This window comes from Salvelinus fontinalis, chromosome 17 (genome assembly GCF_029448725.1).
Source record: "Salvelinus fontinalis isolate EN_2023a chromosome 17, ASM2944872v1, whole genome shotgun sequence".
Lineage (NCBI taxonomy): Eukaryota > Metazoa > Chordata > Actinopteri > Salmoniformes > Salmonidae > Salvelinus > Salvelinus fontinalis.
The window spans coordinates 13,507,587-13,523,778 of record NC_074681.1 but is presented as its reverse complement, the minus strand read 5'-3'; the positions used below and the strand labels follow the sequence as shown (position 1 = coordinate 13,523,778).

Here is a 16,192-nt window from a genome sequence, read left to right as displayed (position 1 = left end):
CCAAAAACTAGACAGGTAAAATTCAAAAAATGGCATGGGGCCCACGTTGATTTTATGTTTGAGTTACTCAGCATTAGAACACAACATTTAGCATTGGCTTATGTGTATAATTGCAGGAAACGAGCTTTAAAACTGTCAAATGTTCTTTCTGGCCCATGGCAAACAATGGAACACTGCAGTGCAAAGACATGATGCTGGTGATTTATTTAAAGGAATGGGAAATTGGAAAAGCTGCAATACATTTTTAAATAACAGTAGGCTCAAGCCAGATACACATTCTTATGACCCAAACTGTTACCTACTGCTGGTCATATCTCATTTCAAAAACCATATGGATTTTACAGGTTGATAGTCCAACTGTATAAGCTGTCATTAAAATGTAATGTAGAGTCTGTAGTATACTGAAGGAAATAATCTAAATGCATTTGACCAAAGGGTTTTAAGTGTGGTTACAATATTTATACGGTAGAAGTTGGTCTTCCTGAATAATTCAAAAGGATAGCGAGATGGCAGCAGGTATAACAAGTGTGTAGGAAATATACACTCAAAAGGACATAAGTAATCCAATTGGGTCAACATAGCATGCAATTAAATATACTTAATGTCAGTGCAGTATCAAACTAGAACAGCTTTCCTGAAACCCCATCTGGGTTCACACACACCTTTAAAGTACAGTACAACAGTCCTCTCTCAAACACAAAACACATTAAGGGCTGGATTCAATCCATATCACAGAAGATATGCATTAAAATGTAAAGGTTATTTCCGATTGAGCCAACACCGTGTTTACCGTGAATGCAGTCTGCGACCACAGGAAAATTGGCTATAATTGTCAATCGCACTATAAAGCGGATCTTCAGCGCTACGGATTGAATAGAGCCCCAAATTCACACAATCACTTGAAACAGACGGTGATAGCCAGGAGGTAAGATAGATGAGCTAACCTGAAAATACAGGTGTTTGCATCCTGAGTGAGAGAGCACGAGTGAGCAAAAGGCTTGGGTATTGATTTGTGTAAGAATGCTGTTTAAACCAGCAGGTTTAAAAATAACATTCTTATGTACTGGAAATGTATTGCTACACAGTGCAGCCCCTTTTGACTAGGCCTATATAATCTACATAATTTAAATATGAAAGTTATGCTCAGTTCAGTTATGACGTCTCTATTTTTCAAACACTTAAGTTTATAAGAAAAGGGTAGTCTCCAATGGGCAGACGCTAGATGCAGTGAGTGCTAAGCCTGGAAAAGTGCACATTGAAGATGTCACAGTCAACTCCATAACTTTTCAGAGCAGTGATCATGTAGTAGGTTAATGAAGTTGTTAAGCAGATGACATCAAATATTTTTGGGGGACCTTGTGCTGTTATTGCTACACATATGAACATGGTTGTGGTGCAATGCGAGTCCTGTTTGCATTGGTTTTCTATGAGGAAATATCTACAAATTGAACACTCAGGGCCAAGAGATAATTCCCTTTTTTCCATCAGAACACACAAACATCAAACAATAGGATGGCACATTCTAATTTTGTCTCAACTTAAGTTGGTCATTTTCCTTTTAAAAAAGTAGGTAGGTAGAGGCTGTTTGTCAGTTTCCGAGCAGGTGGGATGGGGGCACATCTGGTTACTATGACAACCAGGTCAGAGGTCAGGGAAGCGACTGGGGTCCTCCTTGTAGTCTGCTGGGATGGAGAAGATGGACTCCTCAAAGTCATCGTAGCGAAACTCTTGGAAGGTGACCGTCGCTGTGATAGTGGGGAACACAGGGATGTCTGGAACACAAAAATAGGAGAGGTTGTTTCCAGCGTTTAATATGTCAGTTTCTTCATAATTTAACAATATTTCATTTTACAGTGCATTCGGAAAGTATTCAGACCTCTTGACTTTTTCCACATTTTGTTACGTTACAGCCTTTTCTACAATGGATTCTTTTTTTTAATTGTCCTCATCAAATCGACACACAATACCCTATAATGATAAAGCAAAAACAGATTCACAGAAATGTTAGCAAATTTGTTCAGTTAAAAACTGAAATATCACATTTACATAAGTGTTCAGACCTTTTACTCAGTACTTTGTTAAAGCACCTTTGGCTGCAATTACAGCCTTGAGTATTCTTGGGTGTGACGCTACAAACCTGGCACACCTGTATTTGGGGAGTTCCTCCAATTCTTCCCTGCAGATCTTTACAGGCTCTGAACAGGTTGGATGGGGAGCGTCGCTGAACAGCTATTTTAACGTTTCTCCAGAGATGTTCGATCGGGTTCAAGTCCCGGCTCTGGCCGGGCCACTCAAGGACATTCAAAGACTTGTTCCCAAGCCACTCCTGCGTCGTCTTGGCTGTGTGAACCTTTACTCCAGTCTGACGTCCTAAGCACTTTGAGGCAGGTTTTAATCAAGGATCTCTCTGTACTTTGCTCCGTTTATCTTTCCCTCGATCCTGACTTGTCTCGCAGTCCCTGCCGATGAAAAACATCCCCACAGCTTGCTGCCACCACCATGCTTCACCTTAGGAATGGTGCCAGGTTTCCTCCAGACGTGATACTTGGCATTCAGGCCAAAGAGTTCAATCTTGGTTTCATTAGACCAAAGAATCTTGGTCTCATGGTCAGAGTCCTTTAGGTGCCTTTTGGCAAACTCTATGCGGGCTGTCATGTGCCTTTTACTGAAGAGTGGCTTCCGTCTGGCCACTCTGCCGTAAAGGCCTGATTGGTGGAGTGCTGCAGAGATGGTTGTCCTTCTGGAAGGTTCTCCCATCTCCACAGAGGAACTCAGGAGTTGTCAGAGTGATCAAAGGGTTCTTGGTCACCTCCCTGACCAAGGCCCTTCTCTCCTGATTGCTCAGTTTGGCCGGGCAGCCAGCTGAAGGAAGAGTCTTGTAAAAATCAAGTTGTAGAAACATCTCAAGGATGATCAATGGAAACAGGACGCACCTGAGCTCAATTTCAAGTCTCATAACAAAGGGTCTGAATACTAATGTAAATAAAGGTTAAAAAAATATATTTTATACATTTTAGAATTAAGGCAGACTAACTAAATGAAGCGCAGAGATATATACACACACATGAAACCTTAAATTAACAAAATGTGGAAAAAGTCAAGGGGTCTGAATACTTTCCAAATGCAATATATACTGAACCAAAATATAAACGCAACATGAAACAATTTCTAAGATTTTTCTGAGTTAGAGATCATATAAGGAAATCAGTCAATTGAAATAATGTCATTAGGCCCTAATTGATGGATTTCACATGACTGGGACTACAGATATGCATCTGTTGGTCACAAATACCTTAAAAAAATAGGTAGGGGCGTGGATCAGAAAGCCAGTCAGTATCTGTTTTGACCACCATTTGCTTCATGCAGCTCGACATCTCCTTCGCATAGCATGGATCAGGCTGTTGACTGTGCCCTGTGAAATGTTGTCCCACTACTCTTCAATGGCTGTGTGAAGTTGCTGAATATTGTCGGGTACTGGAACATGCTGTAGTACATGTCGATCCAGAGCATGCCAAAAAATGCGCAATGGGTGACATGTCTGGTGAGTATGCAGGCCTTGGAAGAACTGGGACATTTTCAGCTTCCAGGAATTGTGTACAGATCCTTGCGACATGGGCCATGCATTATCATGCTGAACAATGAGGTGATGGCGGCGGGTGAATGGCACGACCATGGGCCTCAGGATCTCATCACGGTATCTCTGTGCATTCAAATCGGCATCCATAAAATGCAATTGTGTTCATTGTCCGTAGCTTATGCCTGTCCATATCATAACCCCACAGCCACCATTGGGCACTCTGTTCACAACGTTGACATCAGCAATTACTCTCCCACACAACACCATACACTCTGCAGTTGTGAGGACGGTTGGACGTACTGCCAAATTCTCCAAAACGATGTTGGGAAAGGGGAATACCTAGTCAGTTGTACAACTGAATGCCTTCAACTGAAATGTGTCTTCCGCATTTAACCCAACCCCTCTGAATCAGAGAGGTGCGGAGGGCTGCCTTAATCGACATCCACGTCTTCGGCGCCCGGGGAACAGTGGGCTCAGGGGCAGAACGGCAGATTTTTACCTTGTCATCTTGGGGATTCGATCCAGCAACCTTTCGGTTACTGGCCCAACGCTCTAACCGCTAGGCTACCTGTCGCCCTGGAGGTGGTTTACACTAGAGAAATTAACATGAAATTATCTGGCAGCAGCTCTGGTGGACATTATTGCAGGCAACATGTTGTTGTGTGACAAAACTGCACATTTTAGAGTGGCCTTTTACTGTCCCCAGCACAAGGTGTACCTGTGTAATGATCATGTTGTTTAATCAGTTTCTTGATATGCCACACCTGTCAGGTGGATGGATTATCTTGGCAAAGGAGAAATGCTCACTAACAGGGATGTAAACAAATTTGTGACCAAAATTTGTGAGAAATAAACTTTTTGTGCTTATGAAAAATTTCAGGGATATTATATTTTAGCTCATGAAACATGGGACCAACACTTTATATGTTGCATTTATATTTTAGTTCAGTGTTCAATAGATTCATACCAAGCTTGACTGGAAACCCAGGAGGAAGCTTCATTTGAACAAATTCTCTTAGTTTGTTGAAATGTTTGAATGGGGCTATGACCTCCAACACATTCAGTAACCTGGAAGAGGACAGAAAAAAGGCTCAGTGCCAAACACTTATTTTGAATTGATGTATGCATTATTCTAACAGTACATTACTAGCCTAGATCCTATTCAATCATACTTAAAATGTACCTAAAATCAAGAGGCCTTCCAAAAGAATTTGCGAGACAAGAACTTTTCTGAATAGGCGATCTGCATCCGCCTAATATACATTTAAATCAGAACCTGTGTGCACAATAACGATAAATACATGGACGTTTCCAAATGCACTACAGTCAGTGGTGAGACTGATGAGAGACTACTAGCCAATAAGAGGAGGGATTCTACTCACGACTCAATGCCCAGAGGGAAGTCCTGGCTCATGGCTACGGTCGCTTTGAAGTTCTTCTTGCTCTCCTTACACACAAGCTCTCTCCCAAGATGAGGTGCCCTGAGGATGAACACACATACAAACACGCTAAGTCAGCACCATTGGCGTATACGTTTGGAGGTTTAATAGTAAGCCACTGCTAGTAACAATCTTCAATGAAATAACTCAATAATAAACATTGGCTTGATATTAATCTGGACATTAGTGTCATCTGTGACCTTTCTTAAAAGGAATAAAGCAGGGCTTACTTTCCGTGCTCTGCAGAAATGTACTCCTCCCAGGAGATAGTGTTGGGGTCTGGAGCCGTGAGGGACAGCCTTCTCTGAGGCTGAGGGAAAGACAGAGGAAGATCACCACATGTAGACTTTCCTTTATGCATCATAACTGTTAAGTTCATGTTTTAAGTATCCCTATATTTCTGTTATTACGGGGCTATCACTCAGTCAAGAGTGCGCATGCGCAGGAAGTCTAGTCGTTGTTGGACCTAGCCTGGAGTGTAATGGCTACCTTGTATTGTGTTCATATAGTATAGTAAACTTTGTTAAACTGGAACCTTGTCGTTGTGTCATTTCGAGTTAACATTGGTAGCAGAGGATGGTTTCTAACTACAACGTGCCACCTCGCTTCGACGAGAAGAGGTCGTACGAAAGTTGGAAAAATGAACTGGGAATCTGGACACGCGTTACTAATCTGGAGGCGAAAAAGCAAGCACTTGCGGTGGTATTATCGCTGGAGGGAAGAGCGAGAGATACAGCACTGGAAATATCCGTTGAGGATTTGAACAAGGATGACGGTATGGGAACTTTGATCACAGCACTGGATTCTGTATTTCTCAAAGAAGAGAAAGACCGTGCCTACGAGGCATATTCAAACTTTGACAGTGTTACGAGAGATATTTCGGTTGCAATGGCGGACTACATCATTGATTTCGAACAGAGGTACAATAGGATGCGCAAGTACGACATGGTTCTCCCGGATGCAGTGTTAGGGTTCAAGTTGCTAAACACTGCTTGTCTAGATGGTAGGGAGAAACAGTTGGCTTTGACTGCTTGTACTGACTTGCCGACTTCATAGATGCAAAAGTCAGCACTAAAAAGAATATTTGGTGAGAAGACGTCTGTCGCGCCAATAACAGATGGAATGCAAGTGAGTGACGCAGCATATTACACCGAGCAGCACAGAAAAGGCGCCAACAAGTCACGTTCTCAAGACAACCAGAAGAGGGCGCCATTTCCCGGCACAAATCCACTGGACAAATATGGAAGGAGATCAAAATGTGCAATTTGTCAAAGCACTTACCATTGGGTTAAAGACTGTCCTCATAAAAATGAACAAGTTAAACTAACAGAGGAAAATGTAAACACAGAGATAGAGCAGTGTAACATTACACTGTTTTCAAATGAATCTGCTTTTGATACTGAGATTTTTATAGTTGAATCCTTAGGATCTGCTGTGATTGATACTGCATGTACACGGACAGTGTGTGGTGCAAAATGGCTTGATAGCTATGTCAGTGAACTAAATATGAAAGAAGTACAAAATATGATTGACACACCAAGCAACAGAGCTTTCAATTTTGGGAGAATTGTCCATTCTACCAAGAGAGTTAAGATACCAGCAAAAATTGGTCAGACTAAGTGTCACATTGAAACAGAGGTGGTCCCTACAGATATCCCCTTACTATTAAGCAAAGCTTCCCTCAAGAAGGCAGGAGCTGTACTAGACATAAAAAATGACCAGGCAGTAGTGATGTTTAAACAACCAGTGACTCTTGAACTTACTACCTCAGGCCACTATTGTGTAAACATTTTAGACAAAGACATCACACAGAGTCCATGCAAAAGTGAGATTCTGACTGACACAGAGAACATGAGCACTAAAGAAAAACACAAAGTATTGTTAAAGCTTTACAAACAGGTTGGACATGATACAGTTGACAGACTTCAGAAGTTACTCAGCAGTTCAGGGAATAATGATGATGAGAAGTACGAAACTGGAAACAAAGTGTACTACAAACGAGTTGACTGTCAAGAGTGGAAAGGACCGGGAGTAGTCATTGGTCAAGATGGTGTGGTGATATTTGTGAGGCACGGAGGCATGACTGTCAGGGTGCATCACTCAAGATTGCGGAAAGTAAATGATCAACAAGATAGAGGGGCTGTTGCTGAGAATCAGTCTCCTAATGAAAATGACAAAAAGGACACAGTAACAGACACAAACCTACCAGATGTCGCATCCAATGATATGGACACCGAAACTGACACAGGAAATGGAGTAGAGACATTCAACCATGCTACAGGTAATACTGTTGAGCGTTCAAATGAGGAAAACATTCAACAGCCACATGTGTTAAGAGAACATGGTTGTTCCAATCTGAAAACTGGACAAACTGTTAAATACACGGACAGAGAAAGTGGTATTCCACATACAGCAACCGTCATTGGACGAGCAGGAAAAGCAAAACACAAGAGCTGGTACAACTTGCAGTACTCTGAACCAGCTACACTTTCTGGTACAACAGGGTCAGCTGACCTGCCACTTGTAGATAATATCAGAATTGAACTAATGGAAAATCGAGAAAAACAGAATGACATTCAAAATGATGATGTACTTGAAACAAAGGACGTGTCATTTGACTCAGCTAAGCTAGATGAGCTCAGTAATTGGAGGAAAAATGGAGTGTTTGAGGAAGTCAAAGACATTGGCCAAAAGTGTGTCTCAACAAGGTGGGTGTGTACCCTTAAAGAATCCTTAACTGGAATAGTGCCCAAAGCACGTCTAGTGGCTAGAGGTTTTGAGGAGCTGGCTGCTAAAGAACTCCCAAAAGACTCACCGACATGCACCTCAGAGTCACTCAGATTGCTGATGTCAGTGATCTGCCAGAAAAAATGGAAACTTAATTCCATAGACATCAAATCTGGATTTTTGCAGGGAACAGAGCTGTCAAGGGACATTCACATCCGACCTCCGGCTGAAGCTAAAAGCGAAGGAACACTGTGGAAACTAAAGAAGTGTGTGTATGGACTGGCAGATGGATCACTCTACTGGTACAACAAAGTCAAGGCAACAATGCTGAATACAGGTGGAAAAATTTCACAAGTGGATCCCGCAGTCTTCTATTGGCTTGATCAAGACTGCAATGTGACTGGAGTACTTGCCTGTCATGTTGATGACTTTATCTGGGGTGGCTCACAGACCTTTGCTTCAACTGTGATTCCACACCTCAAAGCTGTTTTCTAGGTTGGCCGTGAGGAGCATGATCATTTTTGTTATGTTGGCATAGAGTTTATTACAGTTGATGGAAAAATACTGATGCAACAGGAGATATATATCAAGAATCTTCAACCTATCCACATGGATTCTTCAAGAGCCATACAAAGGAATTCCCCTCTGTGGAATTGAAGCTGGTCAATTGAGGTCAAAGATAGGACAAATTTTATGGGCTGCGAGACAGAGTAGACCTGGTTTGATGGTTGCAACTTGGCATCTAACACAAAACACGCCACTGTACAAACCATTCATGAGGCAAACAAAGTTGTTCGTAAACTGAAATCACAAAAAGTGACTTTAAAGTTTCAGCATGTTGGAAAAGATGACTCTTTGAAACTAGTTGTCTTCAGTGATGCTTCGCTAGGTTAACACTGGTGGGACAAAACGGCACTTTCTACCTGTAGTTTCTGTCACTGTCAACTACTCATTAGTTGATGCTGTGAAGTCAACCAAGTCTGTCAGAGAAAAGACTTTGAGATTAGCAGCATCAAGGAACTTATTCAAGCACAGAGAATCCAGCGGATTCTGTGGTCGACCACAAAGGAACAGCTTGCTGACTGTCTGACTAAAAAAGGAGCATCCGGTCTTGTGCTCCTACAGGCTCTCGCTCCTACAGCTCTCAGTAATGGAAAGTGGCAGCTTGAGTAATACAAATAAAAACTGTCACACAACCCATTTGTAATGGGGATCTTGAATAATACTTGGACATTTAATTATGTTGTTGATGTTTTATTTGTCTTTAAAGAAAAGGGGGAGATTGTTAAGTTCATGTTTTAAGTATCCCTATATTTCTGTTATTACGGGGCTATCACTCAGTCAAGAGTGCGCATGCGCAGGAAGTCTAGTCGTTGTTGGACCTAGCCTGGAGTGTAATGGCTACCTTGTAGTGTGTTCATATAGTAGAGTAAACTTTGTTAAACTGGAACCTTGTCGTTGTGTCATTTCGAGTTAACAATAACCACATATCCATATTATGTGCACCAAAACCACACCCACTACTGAAGAAGGCCCAAAGCCTCCCTCCCTCCATCCAAGTCCCTCCCTCACCTCATAGTTCTGCTCCACCAGGTTCCCTCCTTTGCTCAGGCTCTCCATGATGGCCTTGTTCCTCAAGACGTCCTCCTCACTCAGATGCTCCCGCCGTTTCCTGGACTCCAGCACCAGGCCGTTCACAGAGTAGAAGTCAGCCAGGAAGTTACCAACTCTCTCCTGCAGGGACAGACACAAGCCAGATGCATAATAAACACTGGTGGCTGCATTATTAATGACACCCTATTACCTATACAGTACATACAGTGATCACTGTTTTACAGCCTGTGTTCATAATGGCTGCTCAATGAAACGACCTCTCTTGATTTGTCATAGACGCTTGCTAAAAAACTTTAATGAGCAACCCTTCCTTCATGAACTGGCCTCTGTTAAATGGTATGGAATTAGTTTGCTCCCCTCTGTCGAAGAAGCTTGGACTTTTAAACAAATGTTTTCAGTGGAATTGGTAACAAACCTATAAAGAAAATGAGAATTAAAAACAGGTTCAGACCCTGGTTCGACCGTGATCTTACAGTTACTCCAACTCAAGAATTACATTTGGCGAAAGGCTCGGCACACGCATACTCAAGCTGACTGGCTATCGTTCCGGCAATTGAGAAATAAGTGCACTCAGGCTATCCGGAAGGCCCAAGTGAGTTACTTTAAGGAGCAGTTCTCTCTCTCTGGATCTAACCCCAAGAAGTTCTGGAAAACGGTTAAAGATCTGGAGAATAAACTCTCCTCCTCACAGCTGGCCATGCCCCTTAATGTTGATGATGTGGTTGTTACTGACAAGAAGCACATAGCTGAGCTCTTCAATCACCACTTCAATAAGTCAGGATTCCTATTTGACTCAGCCATGCCTCCTTGCCCGTCCAATGTTTCCTCATCTCCCACCCCTTCTAATGCAACTAGCCCCGATGCTCCTCCCTCCTTTTCCCATGCCCTGCTACAAAGTTTCTCCCTGCAGGCGGTCACGGAGTCCGAGGTGCTAAAGGAGCTCCTTAAACTTGACCCCAAATAACCATCTGGGTCAGATTGTTTAGACCCTTTCTTCTTTAAGGTTACTGCCCCTTTTATCGCCAAGTCTATCTCTGACCTTTTTAACCTGTCTCTCCTCTCTGGGGAGGTTCCCATTGCTTGGAAGGCAGCCACGGTTCATCCTGTATTTAAAGGGGCAGATCAAGCTGATATGGGCCTATTTCTATTTTGCCCTGTTTATCAAAAGTGTTGGAAAAATCAACTGACTGGCTTTCTTGATGTCTATATTCTCCCTGATATGCAATCTGGTTTCCACTCAGGATATGGATGTGTCACTGCAACCTTAAAGGTCCTCAATGATGTCACCATTGCCCTTGATTCTAAACAATATTGTGTTGCTATTTTTATTGACTTGGCCAAAGCTTTTGATACAGTAGACCATTCCATTCTTGTGGGACGTCTAAAGAGTATTGGTGTCTCTGAGGGGTCTTTGGCCTGGTTTGCGAACTACCTCTCTCAAAGAGTGCAGTGCATAAAGTCAGAAAATCTGCTGTCTCAGCCACTGCCTGTCACCAAGGGAGTAACCCAAAGCTCAATCCTAGGCCCCACGCTCTTCTCAATTTACATAAACAACATAACTCAGGCAGTAGGAAGCTCTCTCATCCATTTATATGCAGATGATAGTCTTATACTCAGCTGGCCCCTCTGGATTTTGTGTTAAATGCTCTACAACAAAGCTTTTGTGTCCAACAAGCTTTCTCTGCCCTTAACCTTGTTCTGAATACCTCCAAAACAAAGGTCGTGTGGTTTGGTAAGAAGAATGCCCCTCTCCCTACAGGTGTGATTACTACCTCAGAGTTTATAGCTTGAGGTAGTCGCCTCATACAAGTTACCGGGAGTAAGGCTAGAGAGTACACTGTCCTTCTCTCAGCACATATCAAAGCTGCAGGCTAAGGTTAAATCTAGACTTGGTTTCCTCTATCGTAATCGCTCTTCTTTCACCCCAGCTGCCAAACTAACCCTGATTCATATGACCATCCTACCCATGCTAGATTACGGAGACATCATTTATAGATCGGCAGGTAAGGGTGCTCTCGAGCGGCTAGACGTTCTTTACCATTCGGCCATCAGATTTGCCACCAATGCTCCTTATAGGACACATCACTGCCCTCTATACTCCTCTGTAAACTGGTGATCTCTGTATACCTGTTGCAAGACCCACTGGTTGATGCTTATTTATAAAACCCTCTTATGCCTCACTCCCCCCTATCTGAGATATCTACTGCAGCCCTCATCCTCCACATACAACACCCATTCTGCCAGTCACATTCTGTTAAAGGTCCCAAAAGCACACACATCCCCGGGTCGCTCGTCTTTTCAGTTCGCTGCAGCTAGCGACTGGAACGAGCTGCAACAAACACTCAAACTGGACAGTTTTATCTCAGTTTCTTAATTCAAAGACTCAATCATGGAGACTCTTACTGACAGTTGTGGCTGCTTTGTGTGTTGTATTGTTGTATCTACCTTCTTGCCCTTTGTGCTGTTGTCTGTTCCCAATAATGTTTGTACCATGTTGTGCTGCTACCATGTTGTGTTGCTACCATGTTGTTGTCATGTTGTGTTGCTACCATGCTGTGTTGTCATGTGCTGCTGCCTTGCTATGTTATTTTAGGTCTCTCTTTATGTAGTGTTGTGTTGTCTCTCTTGTCGTGATGTGTGTTTTGTCCTATATTTCTATTTTATTTTACATTTTTAATCCCAGCTCCCGTCCCCGCAGGAGGCCTTTTGCCTTTTTGTAAATAAGAATTTGTTCTTAACTGACTTGCCTAGTTAAATAAAGGTTAAATAAATATAAATAAAACACAGCTTATGATCAGAGACCAATTGTATTATTTACTCTATATTCCAGTGACCCCTGCACCCCTCCCCACATTCTGCTGTGTTTCAACAAAATAACTTGCCTATTGAACAGGACCGGAACCGGGAGGGGTGCTTACCGTCTTGTCCTGCCTGAAGAGCCAGCCGATCTGACTGCGGGAGAAGGTGATAGATTTGGTGGACAGGGTGGCAGAATAGACATCACTGCTCATCAGGATGTCCACCTCCTCCTCAGTCTCCATCTCAGACTCCTGCAGGGACACATCAGGCAGTCATCATAATCATCATCATAATGACATCACAGAATTCAATAGGTCCCATTATCTTTAAAGGGGACATGGTGAAAAGAGAACTTCCACACACATAAGATTCCAGAAGAAAAAAAAGATGGTCCATTGTAACAATAACTGATCTTTCAATCAATCAACCTTAGCCAGGGCAATAGAAACATTCATGTGAGGTTGGGTGGTTTGGAGGACATGGTACCAAACCATATAGATCACCTCGTGGTGTATCCGCTGGTACACCTTCTGCTCATTGTCCAGGACATAGAAGGACTTGGAGGGCGGAGCATCTCCGTTAAAGATGAAGCTGAGGTCTCCTCTCTGACACTTCATATCTGAGAAGTCTATCAGAGTTGTGTCCAGTCTGTCAAAGGAGAAAGAGAGAGAAGGAGAAAAAGTGTAATGGGTTAACTCTGGGAGATGAGTGGTTGCACACGCCAGCTATAATCCTCACAACTTGTAGCTGGCGTCTGTGTCAAACGTGTATGTGATGCCTTACCTGATGTTGATCCCCTGCTTGTAGATCTTGCAGTTATCAGATGGCAAAATACGGGAGAGCAAGGGCACTATGAGACACGAGAAATAAAATGTAATGATCAACAGTAGTTAACGGATAAGATTCATTAAGATAAACTGCAGAGATAATATGTGGTATCATTATGTGGTATATAAATGAACATGGCCGTGACTAGACAATGCATGGTCTTTAAAAGGGATAGTTATCTACTTCCCCAGAGTCAGATGAACTCGTGGATACAATTGTTATGTCTCTGTATCTGTCACGTTCCTGACCTGTTTTCTGTAGTTTTGTATGTGTTTAGTTGGTCAGGGCGTGAGTTGGGGTGGGTAGTCTATGTTATGTGTTTTCTATGTTGGGTTAATGTGTTGCCTGGTAAGGTTCTCAATTAGAGGCAGGTGTTTGACGTTTCCTCTGATTGAGAACCATATTAAGGTAGGTTGTTCTCACTGTTTGTTTGTGGGTGATTGTTCCTGTGTCTGTGTATACCACATGGGACTGTTTCGTTTGTTCGTTCGTTTTAGGTAGTCTGTTCCTGTTCGTGCGTTCTTCGTCTATATTATGTATTCATAACCCGCTGCGCCTTGGTCCGTTCATTCACCACAAGACGAACGTTACAGTATCCAGTATGATGAAGTAAGAGGTAGTTTTGCCAGCCAATGCTAACTAGCTAAGGGCAAAGATGAAGTCTGCAGGTACAGCTAGACTTCGTCGTTGCACTAGGCCAGTGGTTCCCAAACTGTGGGGCCCGCCCCGAAGGGTCAGCAGTGGGGGTCAGCCCCCCCTCAATTTTTTTCTTTGATTTTTTAAAGGAACTCAGTCTGGCTTTAAACTTACTTCTGAAAGTTGTAATAGTAGAAAGTACGAGGAGCAATTTCGAAATTGGTTAGTGCATCGTCAGTTCCTTGTCACGTTAGTCATTGCATACCTTGTCAGAAATGTCCAGATCAACTAGCCCATGTCAGCTACTGATTTTATATTTCGTTTTTATTAGCCCATATACAGTTGAAGTCGGAAGATTACATACACGTGACCAAATACATTTTAACTCAGTTTTCCACAATTCCTGACATTTAATCCTAGTAAAAATTCCTTGTCTTAGGTCAGTTAGGATCACCACTTTATTTTAAGAATGTGAAATGTCAGAATAATAGTAGAGAATTATTTATTTCAGCTTTTATATCTTCCATCATATTCCCAGTGGGTCAGAAGTTTACATACACTCAATTAGTATTTGATATCATTGCCTTTAAATTGTTTAACTTTTTGGGAAGTTTTGGGTAGCCTTCCACAAGCTTCCCACAATAAATTGGGTGAATTTTGTCCCATTCCTCTTGACACAGCTGGTGTAACTAACTCAGGTTTGTAGGCCTCCTTGCTCGCACACGCTTTTTCAGTTCCGCCCACAAATTTTCTATAGGATTGATGTCAGGGCTTTGTAATGGCTACTCCAATACCTTGACTTTGTTGTCCTTAAGCCATTTTGCTACAACTTTGGAAGTATGCTTGGGGTTATTGTCCATTTGGAAGACCATTTGCGACCAAGCTTTAACTTCCTGATTGGAGTCTTGAGATGATGTGGATATATTGAAGAAACATTTTCCTACCTCATGATGCCATCTATTTTGTGAAGTGCACCAGTCCCTCCTGCAACAAAGCACCCCCACAACTTGATGCTGCCACCCCCGTGCTTCATGGTTGGGATGGTGTCCTTCGGCTTGGAAGCCTCCCCCTTTTTCCTCCAAACATAATGATGGTCATTACAGTTCTATTTTTGTTTCATTAGACATCTCTCCAAAAAGTACGATCTTTGTCCACATGTGCAGTTGCAAACCGTAGTCTGGCTTTATTATGGCGGTTTTGGAGCAGTGGCTTCTTCCTTGCTGAGTGGTCTTTCAGGTTATGTTGATATAGGACTCGTTTTACTGTGGATATAGATACTTTTGTACCTGTTTCTTCCAGCATCTTCACAAGGTCCTTTGCTGTTGTTCTGGGATTGATTTGCACTTTTTGCATCAAAGTACGTTCATCTCTAGGAGACAGAACGCGTCTCCTTCCTGAGCGGTATGACGGCTGTGTGGTCCCATGGTGTTTATACTTGCGTACTATTGTTTGTACAGATGAACGTGGTACCTTCAGGCATTTGGAAATTGCTCCCAAGGATGAACCAGAGTTGTTGAGGTCTACAATTTTTTTCTGAGGTCTTGGCTGATTTCTTTTGATTTTCCCATGATGTCAAGCAAAGAGGCACTGAGTTTGACAGTAGGCCTTGAAATACATCCACATGTACACCTCCAATTGACTCAAATTATGTCAATCAGGGCCTCCCGGGTGGCGCAGTGGTCTAAGGCACTGTATCGCAGTGCTAGCTGTGCCACCAGAGACTCTGGGTTCGAGCCCAGGCTCTGTCGCAGCCGGCCGCGACCGGGAGTTCCGTGGGGCAAAGCACAATTGGCCTAGCGTCGTCCGGGTTAGGGAGGGTTTGGCCAGTAGGGATATCCTTGTCTCATCGCGCACTAGCGACTCCTGTGGCGGGCCGGGCGCAGTGCGCGCTAACCAGGTCGCTAGGTGTACGGTGTTTCCTCCGACACATTGGTGCGGCTGGCTTCCCGGGTTGGATGCGCGCTGTGTTAAGAAGCAGTGCGGCTTGGTTGGGTTGTGTTTCGGAGGACGCATGGCTCTCAACTTTCGTCTCTCCCCAGCCCGTACGGGAGTTGTAGCGATGAGACAAGACAGTAACTACTAACAATTGGATACCACGAAATTGGGGAGAAAAAGGGAGTAAAAAATGTTTTATATAAAAAATTATGTCAATCAGAAGCTTCTAAAGCAGTGGTTCTTAACCTTGTTGGAGGTACTGAACCCCACCAGTTTCATATGCGCATTCACCGAACCCTTAATTGGAAAAATAAAATATACCTCGAATTCAGAGCCCATTTCTTTACACAGCTCACTGAAGCTGCGGTGCCTCAGAGCACTAGTTCGCACATAGTTCACGCATTCCACTACAATTTTTAATACTTCTGCCAGTTTTGGAGGCAAGGTTTTTGTTGCCAACGCATGCCTGTGCAGAATACAATGCGTAACAATGATGTGTGGTGCATCGGCTTTCACTAGCGCACCAACACCAGACTTTCTTCCCAGCATGACTGGAGCTCCGTCCGAACAAACTGCAGAAACCATATCCCACGAAAGATTGTTGTCTTTGAAGAAGTCATCCACAAGTTTCTTCACA

The 16,192-nt window shown here is 43.0% G+C and overlaps 1 protein-coding gene across 2 annotated transcripts in view; it reads right to left on the bottom strand.

Moving 5' to 3' along the window:
• Positions 1–187: 187 nt before the first annotated feature.
• Positions 188–16,192, bottom strand: part of LOC129813727 (ankyrin repeat domain-containing protein 13C-like) — a 37,575-nt gene continuing 21,570 nt past the window's right edge. The window contains exons 6-13 of one of the 2 annotated variants that reach the window (XM_055866190.1): positions 12,940–13,006; positions 12,660–12,804; positions 12,276–12,407; positions 9,316–9,477; positions 5,247–5,326; positions 4,960–5,058; positions 4,545–4,645; positions 188–1,772 (exon numbers count right to left, since the gene is read on the bottom strand). In XM_055866190.1, coding sequence (XP_055722165.1) covers positions 1,642–1,772; positions 4,545–4,645; positions 4,960–5,058; positions 5,247–5,326; positions 9,316–9,477; positions 12,276–12,407; positions 12,660–12,804; positions 12,940–13,006 — 917 coding nt within the window. In that variant the 3' untranslated portion in view covers positions 188–1,641. The remainder of the gene's footprint in view (positions 1,773–4,544; positions 4,646–4,959; positions 5,059–5,246; positions 5,327–9,315; positions 9,478–12,275; positions 12,408–12,659; positions 12,805–12,939; positions 13,007–16,192) is intronic. The other variant, XM_055866191.1, reaches the window with a different exon arrangement.